This window comes from Gavialis gangeticus, unplaced genomic scaffold (assembly GCF_001723915.1).
Source record: "Gavialis gangeticus isolate Ggan-Ray unplaced genomic scaffold, GavGan_comp1, whole genome shotgun sequence".
Classification (NCBI taxonomy): Eukaryota; Metazoa; Chordata; order Crocodylia; family Gavialidae; genus Gavialis; species Gavialis gangeticus.
This window is the reverse complement of record NW_017728998.1, coordinates 20,010,564-20,023,486: the sequence shown is the minus strand read 5'-3', so window position 1 is coordinate 20,023,486 and position 12,923 is coordinate 20,010,564. Positions and strand designations below refer to the sequence as shown.

Genomic DNA, 12,923 nt, shown 5'->3' with positions numbered 1-12,923 from the left:
CAGGGTCTTAATTTCCAACTAAACCAAAAGGAGCATATCAAGACAAATTGGAGAAGATAAAGTGCAACAACTGGATCACGTAAATATCCTACTTGGAATGATTAATATGAATATTACTTTTTAAAATGAACAATAGCCAAGAACATCAGAAAAAAAAACTTTCCTAAATAGAACTAGGCCTTATCAACAAGAAGAAGGCAATCCAAATTAAAGAGAAACAAATATATAATGCCTGCTACAACCAATCCAAGAGAAATATTTAACTGGCAAAAAAGCATTTGACTGAGTTGATTCTACATTGAGATCATTAAAAAATTAAGTTGTGGAACTAGTTTATGAAATATACAGAAGTATGTTATAAAGACCCTTCCTCATTTGTGAAAGTGAAGGCAACAAAATTAGGAAAATTAACATCTAAAATACAACACTAAGTTGTCCCATATTGCCTCTCTTGTCCATACTGCAACGAATTACTTAAAAATATTAAGTATTAAAGTTATAGACAAAATTAGCATTAGAAGAATAAAGACTATTTGTAGATTATTTCTGATCACCAGTTTTAAATAGAATCTGAAAGATTAATTAGGTCATCTAACCTATCCCTGTATCCTTTCCACTGTAGGACTGCTCCTTTGAGACCACTTTGTTGTACTGAGTATACCAACATTTATAATCCTTATACTTAATAAAATAGAAGGCTACAAGAATACAGGCAATTGTTTTCAAAGTAAACCACAAAATCTATACTTATAGATCTGTGAATACCTGAAGATTGTGTTCATTATACAAAAATTACAACACAATCAGTTAATGCAGATATTTAGAAGTTCCTGGAACATTAATTCTAGAAATTATCTGAACAAAAATTTCTTGGGAATTGAGAATTAAAATGGAAAATCCCTCACTGATACACTACACTATGTTGAATGCTGCACACAGAGAACAGAGTCTAGCACCCACTGGGTACATCTACACATGCAATTAATGTGCATTACATTGCACCCGAATGCCCATCTACACATGTGCTCAGGTCAGGAGCAAATTGAGTCTGACAGGAACAACCTAGTCCAGGGCTGCTCCCACCCTGTTCTTCCCCCCTGCAGCAGCCAGGGGGAGCTGCAGCTGCCTCTGTGTCAGCACCAGGCCAGCAAGGGGAAAGGGAGCACCCCTAGATTGGCAGGGGAAAAGGGCGTCAGGCTTGGGCTGGCAGAGGACAGGGGTCAGGCTTGGGCTGGCAGGGGACAAGGGGTTTAGTCTCAGGCTGGCAGGGTATGGGGAGTGGTCAGCTTCAGGCTGGCAGACAGCACAGGGAGTCAGGCCTGGGGCACAGGGCAGGAGCTGTCCCCAGCTCCAGGGGCTGCTCTGAGTGGCACAGAGCTTGGGGCTAGCCTCAAGCTCCAGAGAGCTGTGGAGGAGCTGCCCCCCGTTGCCAGGGACAGCGCTTGTCCCACCCCTAAGCTGAGCAGCAGTTGTAGCCCCCTGCTGCCTGGACTGTCCAATTTGCTCCTGGATTAGCATCTACACATGCATTCACTCACATTAATACAAAGCATCATTGGCTAGTACCTGTATCTGGCAAACAGAGCTTTACATTAATCTATTGTGTTATAATTACCACGTACATGTAGACGATGATGCTTTACTGCACATTAGATAAGTCTAATGTAGAGTAAAACATATGTGTAGATGCACCCACTGACATTCAAAGGGAACTGGACAATTATCTTATACTCCTTTGCAAATCCCAGCAATAGTACTCTATATCTCAGGACCTTATACAGAAAAAGCTTAATTTTGAGAAATGTTGAACCACCCAAAATTCCACTGGTGTCCATGGAATTATGTGTGCTTGGCAATGTTCATGATCAAGTCAGGAGTGATTTTATGTATTACAATAACCACAATAAATACATCTCAGTGCATTAAGGGCATCATATCACATGGATTGTTTCTTTTATAATTTTAAACCAGATAAATAACTGGCTTGTGTGAATAATATAACCTGCTTTCAACTATTAGTTCACAGAACATTTTAAGAATTATAAATACAGTAAAAGCTGTATTAACTGGCATTCTACTAGCTAGAATACTCTATTAAGTGGAATTTCCAGCCAGCTGGCCGTATGCAAGGGGGGTGAGGAGAGGGAAGCTTGTATGCAGCCACCCACCACCCTGTGGTGTCGCTACTCCGCATGCGGCCGCTCCCTTCCCCCTGTCCCCTCCCTGCCTCCACTCCGCAAGGGTTTTCAAAAGGTTGAAAACCCCTGCCTCAGATAACCAGAATTTTTAGATACCTGGCACCCCCCATTCCCCACTTGTGCCGGTTAACACAACTTTTACTGTAGAAAGTTTTAAGTACTGTTTAAATAGAAAACATAACTATATAATTGTAGTAGTAATATTAAAACTAGTCTTGGGTTTAAATATGGAATACACTATTAACCCTTAATATGACATATTTACCAGTAACAAGAGGTCACAAAGGTTCTTTAAAAGCCAAACTGTATATCAGGGTATGTGAAAAGCAACTGATCTGCAAGGTAGGGAAGGTCAGAATATAGGGAGGTCAGAATATAGGGAGATGTCAGCAACAAAAAGTGTGGTCAGAGCAGCTGAGCCTGTTTACATACTGTGACTTTGACTTTCCACTGCATATTGTGCAGCCCTGCTGTAAGCTGAAGCTTAGCTTCTCTCTCTGGGGTATATTCAGCCTAGGGTACAGGTGGAAGCACTGTTGGTCACCGTAACTGTGAATCTTCTCTCCCCTATTTACCTTTGCTTCTTGGATACACCAATTCACACTATACCATCTCACCTATATGGTCTTTCTTTTTTTGGTGAACTTGGTGCAATGTATATACACATATCTTTTGTGATGCAACATTTAAAAATAAATACTGTTATTTATGTAAACATCTGTTATTAAAATCAACTGTGTAGATCAGAGGTACCTTGGCAGCTTTTAACAAGATTTCCCTCTCTTGTTCATCTTTTCTTTGCTTTTCTAAACGCTCCAACTGTTCAAAAAACTTTAACTGTGATCGGACATCTGTAGCCTGCTCATACCATTCATCATCCTGGAAAAAAACAAACATATTTTATTTAAAAAAAACATGAAATCTTAATAAAATAAATCTTCACAGGCTTTTAGATCCTTTTCCTTAAAACCTTTCCAATCTTCTAATAAAGTAAGAACATATTTTTGATTCATATGGCATACAAATTATTACAAGAAGAGACTGCAGACAACAGCCTAAGGTTAATATTGTAGCAACACAAATAATTGATAAAATTACCCGATTAACAAAACAGATTTTTAAATACAAAATACATGGATTGATTAATCAATGTCAACTACACTGAAATAAAAAAATGAAATTACTAATAAAACTGGAATTACTGATTGAAAGACCAGGATATTTAATTTTATGATTAAATGATAAACAGTTAAACCTAACTCTGTATTTCAGTTCCTGTACTTGTATTTAACTAAAATGCAGCATGAGAAACGTTACCAGTTTACAAAGACATTTACAGTTTAGCTATAGCAGATCCAAGTTTTAAAAAAATAAAATGAGCTCACTATATAAAGAGTATTTGCACACTGCCAGTATTCAACAAAAAATAAGACTTAAGTCTAAACTAGTGCAAAATGTTGGATTTTTTTTATGCGAGTTACAAGAATGAGAGTATTATCCATATTATTTGCACCTCAGTTTATCTGCTTGATATTTTCCTTCCTGAAGAAAAAAATTAAATCAAAAAAAGGCTGCTAGCAAGTAAACAAAACGAAGTAAAATAATGGCAAAGATAAGGTAGCACTAGGCAGAGTAACCAGTTCCTTGAGGAAATTATTAACTGGGGAGAAAGTCATGCCTGGATGACTTAAGTCATCCACCTAGGATAAGCAAGGTTTATTTTTCCCATGCCTGAACATGGAATAAAATGGAACAAAACCATCAAAGGCACTGACCTAAGAAGGCTGAACAAGGGGGTTAAGCAGGAAACGAGCTGAAGATGAGTGTCAGAGAAAAAGAGAAACTTTTGACTTTTAAACCTTTATTATACAAATATTAAAAACAAACGGTTGACGTGCAAAGGTATGTGGCCCTCCCAGGGGCCAAGCATGAAACACTGGTTAGCAACAAAAAAGAACACCATGTCACCAGAGATTGAAACCTCTTTCCCCACTCCCCACATCCCCCACGGGGTTACACATATAGGACCAGCCATCCATCTTCCACCTTGCAGAGGGACCGCCCTCCATGACCCAGCACAACACAAACTGGTCCACATTTTGTTGCAAGGTGAAGTGTCCAAATTCAAATGTGACATGCGCTGGACCAGAAAGTGGAAGAGATGGGGGACATCATTGGACCTGACCTGTGCAAACTGATTTCTGCAGATTTTCAGTCACCTTCTTGGCCTGGCCCAGCAGGAAGCTGGCCAGGGAGATTACATTCCCTTTGACCATTCATTACAGGATAGGGAGGAATTCTCAGAGAAGTGCAAACCCAGCATGCCAAGGCAACAGTTTATGGGTGACTTATCAGGAAAAATAGATAGGCTGGGCTAGTAATGCCAACCACCTACCAGGTGCCATTAGTTAAGCATAGCAAGAGTCTGATCAAACCAGTTTGGCATGAAGAGTGCAGGCATTCCTCCTACAGATAGCATAGAAAGGGAAGGATGAATTTATTTCTGAAATCTCAACACACGCCATTCACGCCCTTAAACAACATTCAATATCTACACACTTACTTTGTGAGACTCCATTCGGTGCTGCGTTATCATTGTTACTTTTTCTATCACAGTTCTTAATCTGTTTTGTGTTGCATGGGAAATAAAGGTAGCCACCTCAGCTGGCACATCTGTAATTCCTAATTTTTTAGCTAAAGGAAGAAACAAAAATAAAATAAAATTAGCTTCCCCCACAAGAGAAAAGTCCTATGATTTCTCAGGGTAATAGCACCATGATTGTTTCAAATACAAAACTTTAAATATTTTAAAAATGCCTTTTCCTTTCAGAAAGGGCCCTGCAGGATCCTTATTTAGAGTACAAAAGTGAATATAATGCATGTAAAGTATGGTTAAAAAAAATAGCAGCCCTCACAGATTTGGATGAAATTTCAAAATATGCCAGAAAAGACTAATAAGGAACATATTCAGAAAAAAAAATAACTGAAATAAGCAAAGAAATATCTTTCTGTTATGTTGATAATTCATCAGTTTATTAGGTGACCTTTACATCTGGCTTATAAAATATTGCTAAATTTTATTAAGAAACAAATCTTTTTTCAGGTATCTGTAAAGTCTGAAGGAAAAATCTATTAATTTTTGCCTTCACTCTTTCAAGATAAAAGTTCTGGATAATGGGCAGTTGATAATTTTATGTTTATTGTATTAAATTTAATACAATATTACAAAAGAAAATATGAAGCTTAATATTGAAGAGAACTTCCAACATCTTATATCACACTAACCTACTTTATATTGTTCTACCAGTATAAAGGCAACTTAAAGAGGGAGGAACTTATACTTGCATTTATTTTAAGTCCTATATATGTAATTAAAGCTGTATAAGAATTAGGGTCTATGGGTAAAATTTTCCAAAGTGCCTACGGCTGTGTCTGCATACACTTGGTAAACGTAGTGTGCAGACTGCTTCCTTAACTGGAAGCAGTGTAGCCACATTTTACCATGGCCAGACTATCTAGGACAATCTCTCAGCCATACTAATTAACTTGGTAAAAGCAGCACATGGGCATAACTACACTGCTTCATGGCCTAGACAACTTGGAAGCCTTGGGCATTAACATCCTATAGTGTTTACATGCTTTTGAAAAATTCACACATGATTTCTGCCAGTAAATCTCAAAGTTATGCTAATGTTTCTGTTATTCACCTGTTTTATACTGTCAATAACAGGCCACCACACTAACAGATGACCAGACCAATCTGGCCAGATGGCCCCAAGCAAATTTTCCTTGTGGTTCCTGAAACACTACCATTGAAGATGGTACATGCATTCCCCTACAGCAGGGATTGGCAATTTATGGCCCAAAGGCCAGATCCAGCCCATGGAATCATTACTGGATACTGTCCATGGATGTGGGGCTTTAGGTTGCAGTTGCCCTTGCGGGGGGCAAGTGCTGGCTGTGGGCACTCTCCCCATGACACTGTGAGGATGAGTGGTGGCAGCAGTGAGATCCTAGTACACACTGGCCTCTGACCCAGGGTGGGTCATTCCAGCCTATAGCTTGAAAATGTTGCCTACCCCTACCCTGCGAGACTGGGCCACTTCTGATAGACCATGTTTTCTATATTAAAGGAAAGAACCATGATATTTTAGACATGAAAGGCAAAAAAGCTCTGCTAAAACACTGTGAGTGGTAACAAGTTACAAGTCAATATTAAAGATGCCAGGTGTTCATTAAAAACCTGCCTGAATGCAGGTTCCAAACTTTTATTTCACCCTTGCAAATGTACTTGCCTTTCTGTCCATTTATAGTATAGTAGTGCTATTTAATTCTAGTTTGTAAAAGTGACCCATGTTGGTAAATCAAACAGTCCTTGAAGGTTACTTATCCAACTTTGTTGATTCATTCATGGTCTGCTGAAAACATGTGCAATTGATTTTTTTTAAATCTTGTTTATTATGTAAATGGTTGTTGTAAAGGTGAATTGAAGGATTGGAGAACTTTTAAAGGCTGGAAAATATTTTTGAGGTTCCCAGTAGTTTATTCAAGTAGATTCCTATAGCATACACCTACTATAGGCCAAGTTCTTGTCACATTTACTCTGAATACAAAAGGAGTAACTCCTCAATTCTCAGCGGCGCTAATCCAAATTAGCCTCAATGAGATCAGAATATGGCAAACAGCATTATTATTAGGCACTTTAACTGAATACTCACAAAGCAAGCTATATGTAATAAAAATTTCTTAGAAACAATGGATTTATCAAATACAAGGAAATTAAGTTTCATTAATTACCACTGGATAAATTTCAAAGAATAAAGACAAGGCAGTACTCTCTCAAAACTAAAAGAAATGGCTTTTGAAATTATTTTATTTTGTTATCTATCTTCTGTCATGTTCAGAATGAAAAATAGGTTTCAGGATCAAATTACTAAAAATCTATTTCCAACAGATAGAACTGGTAAAGATCTGTTTGGTTCTAGTCAATCAATGGCACCTTCATGTTCTGTCTAAGTCTTGCCCCTGCCCTAGCAGGTTATGGAAAGAATGGTCAATATAGGTAATAATTCTTACCTTTATCAATGAAGACAGAGTTGTTACTGAATCAAAAAAATATTCCTAAGCTCCATATCTTCTTCATTGTGCAAAATGGTGATGCTACTGTTTAAATGCTATTAATCATCTATTATAAAGAACTGTTGTCTTCAGAAAGCAACAGTAAGATAAATTACACATTAAAATACCTGCATTTGCTGATACATGGAAAAATTAAATTTTCCTTTACCAATAAAGCAGCAATATTGATGGCATTTAACAATTCCTCATTTATCACAATAATTAAGAAGTGCTGAAAATGCATTTGTAGTTATATATTACAAGCTTCAGCTGCACCTGGTAAACACTTAGGTACATGAGTAGTCCCAAAGGGACTTATATGAATATGCGTTTGCAGGACTGGAACTTTATATTCTATTCCCCTCACTGGGACTTCGTTTGTAAGATCAGGAAAAAATTTCCATGGAAATCAATGAGCATTTTATGTGATGACTACAGGATATGACCCTCTATTAATGGACAGAACATTCTAACGATAACAGGTTTATACTGTACTAGTGTTTTTATAAAGATTAAACTCAACACACTTCTGAAAAAAAAAAGTGTTTGTGAGTAAAATATTACAGGGAAAGTGTTTTAGAAAGTTCACGCCCTTAAAGCGTTTCCTGAATTGCTAATTAGAAATACAATTTTCATTTGAAAGGAAGGAGACAGGCAAATAAAACCTTGGGAGATTTAAAAACAAATATTATTTTCAAAGTGTTCCTATTTTTCCAGCCAAACTCAACAGCAGTAAACCATCACATGTCTAAAAAATGAAGAAGAGTCAGTGAACAGTAGTTTTATATTGATATATACTTCTGTTATTTTAATGATGTGATTTAAAATGAACTGGCAGTCTTCAGCATCACCCTTGGCTTTATGTCAGCAATGGGTTTGGTTCAGTCAATCACTGACACTACTGAAACAGTGAGCTGCCATTCACCAGCAGGGGGCACTGCAGTAAATTCTTTCTTTAGGCAATGGCACAATAGAAAGTCAGTTGATTAAAAAATGCATATTTCAAACAAATCTGTCATGATACAAGACTTACAACAACCATCTTCCAACAAAATGGTTTGGCATTTTTTCCATATGCACCACAGCAGCATTCTCTGCTACAAAAAATTATTCAGATGTATAAAATTGTTGAAGTAATACAGCCCAAAGTGAAAATTGCTTCTGAATTCTGTTTGTAGATACAGCTATTATAACTGATTTTTTTACTAAGCCATATGAAAAAGATTATGTTTCCTGAAGCTCTCTCTCTGCTCATCTTTCCTTCAATTTTTTTGATCTGTAGTGTCTATTTAAATGTATATTTTATTACATCACTACAGTACATCATTCCCCCACTTCCCAGAGCTGAATTCCCTATGTCACATATGTCTGATATTAATTTTTTTAATGACACTATGAAGTTATTATCTCTTAAAATTAATTTAAGTTGTCAATAGTTTCACACTGTAGGTGTAACCTTAAGGAACTTAGCAACAGATAAACACTTTTTAAACTGATCTTTGTTTTATCACAATATGAAAAGAAAAACTTTCTTGAGCCCCAACTAGTCCTCAGCCAAAGTAACAGAGTTGTACATGTAACAGAAGGCAGAACTGGTCATGCAGACCCGAATGCAGCAACAGTGACTTGTGCAAATGAAGTCTCATGGGACTATAGACATAGGAAATATTTTTGTGAAAGGCAGACTTGCATTATCAAACCCAAATGGGGCACATACCATTTTATAATGTTTACACATGTAAGCAAAACTGACAGCCAGTACAAAATAAAATTAGTCAACTAAAAGACAATATGCAAGTAAGAGGGAAAATTAGCCAACTAAAATCTAATAGATGAATTATGGTGGAGATGTATGTGGAGGTTTGAGGAAAAAATGTCAAAACATTAATGTTTCCTTGAATTTTAGGATCAGTAAAAATGGATATCCATTTCTGAGGGCATTAATATTAGAGTGAGCATAATCTTGCTGGCATTTCCAACACAACACTCCTGTTCTAGCAGAGAGGTCGGCAATCCCCAGCACATGTGCCAGAGTGTGACGCACAAAGGCATTTTGCTTGGCACCCATGCCTTGGGGAGGATGGCAGGGAAGGAGTTGGGGCTGTCTTGTCATGCAACAAGGACCAAGCCCCTCACAGCTCCCCCACTGTTTGCCCAGAGGCATGTGTACACCTGCTGCCAGCAGCGAGCCAGGCCAAGGCTTTACAGACCCTGATGCGGCGGCTTGTAGCCTCTCTGCCACCTGCTGCAAGCAGCCCAGGCTCCGTTGCAGGCAGCAGGGGCCTGTCCAGAGCCCAGGCCAGCTGTGGCAGGCAGCCAGGAGGCTGCAAGCTGCTACACTGAGGTCTGCAGAGCCCCGGCTCAGCTTGCTGCTGGTGGCGGGTGCAAGCGCACCTGAGGCCAATGGTGCAGGAGCTGCAAGGGGCCCAATCCTTGTTGTGGCAGTGCAGCCCTGGACTCTTCCCTGCCATCCACCTTGAGGTGCACGTGCACCCACTGTCAGCAATGAGCCGGGCTGGGGCTCCACAGACCTCAGTTCAGCTGCTTGCAGCCTCCTGGCTGCCTACCACAGCCAGCCCGGGCTCTGGGTTGCCACCTGTCACAGAGCTCAAAGCAGGTGACAGGTGCTGGGAGCAGGTGCACATGCCCCTCGGGGCAGATGGTGGGCAAGGGTGTTGGGGCTGCGCTGCCAGAACAAGGACCTGGCACTCCAACTTCTTGCACGTTGAGGTTGGGGAGTTTTTGGCACTAGCAAAATAAATAGTTAGGCACAGTTTCTTGTCCATGCAACTCTTGGATAAATACAGAAACAAGAAAATAAAGAAGCAAAGTTCAGATTTTCTATAAATTGAATTTATTTGCACCAGAAAAATAGCCTAAGGACAAAAACCTAAACCTTTTGGAATACGAATCTTATCTCTTCTTTTTGTATATTTAGAGCCTAAAATGCACCTCATTTTGAAGCATTTCTAGTATAACAAGGGGTTAGTCAGTTCTTTGGTATCCCACAGTGCTCTGCTCTCTCTCCATTCCCCCTATGGGTTGGGAGGGGGAAAGAGAGAGGCAGTTGGCCAATGAGCACTGTTTGCTGAGCTTGGCCATCCTCTGCAATCTTGAGAACATGAGACACATGCAAGAAATGTTCCTCGATAGCCCTGGGGAGCAGGACAACCTCCACTCTGCATGCATGCCTCTCCACTATTGAACCCCTAGTTCTAGTAGGGCAGGAGGAAGTAGGGGGGGCAGCTAGGCACTTAGTAGGGGTGTGTGAAACGGGCTGTATTCAATTCGGATTCGGCCCAAATCAGGGATAGTGATTCAATTCGCTGAGTCGGATCACTGTCTCAATTTTATTCAGCCGAATCCGAATCTGAAGATTCGATGCTGATTCAAAGAATCAGCAATTCAGCCACAGACACAGCTTTAAAAGTTTTTCTACATACCTCGAGGTACCAGCACAGCTCATGAATGCTGCAATGCTAGGGTGGATGGAGTGTCCCACAGGAGCATGGGGGGGGCCCCCCATGTGCTTAGCGGCAAGCCCAGGTATGCCAAGCACGTGGGGAGGATCCCCCTGTGCCCCTCCAGCTCAGAGATCAGCCATTGGGGGACCCTGGGTGCCAATCAGGAGGCGGGAAGCACCAGGAGGGGCCGGGGGACGTCCCCTTGTGCTCCCTGGCCGACCTGGAAGTAGACCAAGCAGTGCTCCTGGTCCACTTCTGGGTCCACTGCCGAGCGCACTAGGGAATTGCCCCCCACACTCCCGTGGGATGCTCCATCTGCCCCAGCATCTCAGCATTCACAAGCTGCCTGGTGCCTTCAGGTATGTAGAAAAAACTTTTAAAGCTGTGTCTATGTCCAAATCATCAAATCTTTCCAAATCTCTCCAAATTGATTCAGAGGGTTCCAATTCAATTTGGAGAGATTAAAGGGTCTCCTGATTCTATTTGAATTTGGAGATTTGGCCGCCAAATAGGGCCAAATCTCCACCGAATCGAATCAGCAACCAAAGCTTCACACAGCCTTAGCGCTTAGCCATCCTCAGTAATCTCCAGAGCCTGGGGTGGTATGCAAGAAAGCCTCTTCAGTTTCAGAATGAGGGAAGATTATTTGTCACATTCTTCTCAGCCTCCAAAAGCAGGAGATTGGAGACTGAGCACATAAGAAAACATTCATTGGCTGTATGACTCCACTCTTCACCCTCTCCCATGGGATCACACCCCTGGATGGGAAGGACACCTTGCATACTGTTGTAGCAATTCTGAAGCACTCAGATGAAAGGAATGAAGGAACGTGGGAAAAGGGTATGGCAGCGCACCAACTGAAATGGAATTTGGAACAACTTAACTGTACATCTGTCCATGGCTTAAGCCAGGGGTTGGCAGCATCCTGCAATGTTGCGTCACTTTAACAGAGCTCGGCTTCAAGTACAGGCCACTTCCAGCTCTAGCTCCAGCCATGGCTTGGGCTGAGTCACTGCTACCCTCCCCCCCCGTAACAGTGCTACCTACCACTGCTTCTTCCTGGCACCTAGGCAAAGTCCCACCCATCTCAAAACACTGCTAAAGCCCTAACTCTCCACAGACTAGATAAAATGGCTCCCTGGGCTGAATCTGGCAGTGAACTAGATTGCTGACCCATGACCTAAGCCTAATTCCTGGGCTTCCTGGAGGGCCCCGAGTTCAACAGGGAGGTAAAAAAAAACATGATTTTACTCAGAGATCAGTCAACTTCAGAGAGTAGTATTCTTAACAGCCCTGTCATGGCAATGGTCTTTCAAGGTTTACATTCCCTTCTTAAATCACTTCCCTGTAATACTGGTAAGTTTGAGACACAAGACTTGGAATTATGTTGTCTCCAAACTTCTCCAGCTATTCATTGCTGGTCACCCCTACAACACATGTAGGAGAAACTGCAAGATTCAGATCTAAATATGAATAAAGAACCAGATCTATCCTGACTTATAGTGTAAAGGTGTATGAACCTGGGGCCTTCTTTTGTTTCCTTCAAGGCTTTTGAATGCCTAAACAAATACTTTATATTATATTACTCAGCAGCAGCAGCTGCAGAACAGCACTGGCAGGACACATCTATGGTCTCAAATAAATCTTAAGAATTCATTGTGGGCCACCTTTTAGTATTACATCCAAACACCTTCCTCTACTTCCATGTAGAAGAGTACTCAACCCTAAAGTAGCCCCTGACCCTCACAGATATCCAGCCTGCAGTTATTATAATCAAACTATTTGAAATTTTTTAACCTGGATTCTCCTGTATTTTTATGCTTTTCCACTGATTACTACTTCCTCCAGTCCTTCTTGTTTCCAAATTCAATGTTCTTTGTCTTCTCTTCTCCCCACAGCACACCCAGGATTAAATTTGCAAATTTTATGCTACAAGCTCACCATGAAAACACCTAAGCCAGAGGACAAGACACAAATCTGGATTCCCCAACTCCATGCTTAGACCAGCACCCCACTCACATACATCCCTATGCATACCACCACCCCAAAAACCCCCCAACAACAAAAAAGCCTTCAAGGAGAGTCCTGTGCCCCACAAGAAGAGGCCACAGCCAGCCACAAACATCCCCCTTTTCCCTGCCAG

At 40.6% G+C, this 12,923-nt stretch overlaps 1 protein-coding gene across 1 annotated transcript in view; it reads right to left on the bottom strand.

The window, feature by feature from the left end:
* Positions 1-12,923, bottom strand: part of LOC109289519 (transcription initiation factor TFIID subunit 4-like) — a 315,986-nt gene that overhangs the window by 180,934 nt on the left and 122,129 nt on the right. Inside the window, exons 11-12 of the mRNA XM_019505573.1 lie at positions 4,762-4,892; positions 2,952-3,077 (exon numbers count right to left, since the gene is read on the bottom strand). Of these exons, the coding sequence (XP_019361118.1) occupies positions 2,952-3,077; positions 4,762-4,892 (257 nt within the window). The remainder of the gene's footprint in view (positions 1-2,951; positions 3,078-4,761; positions 4,893-12,923) is intronic.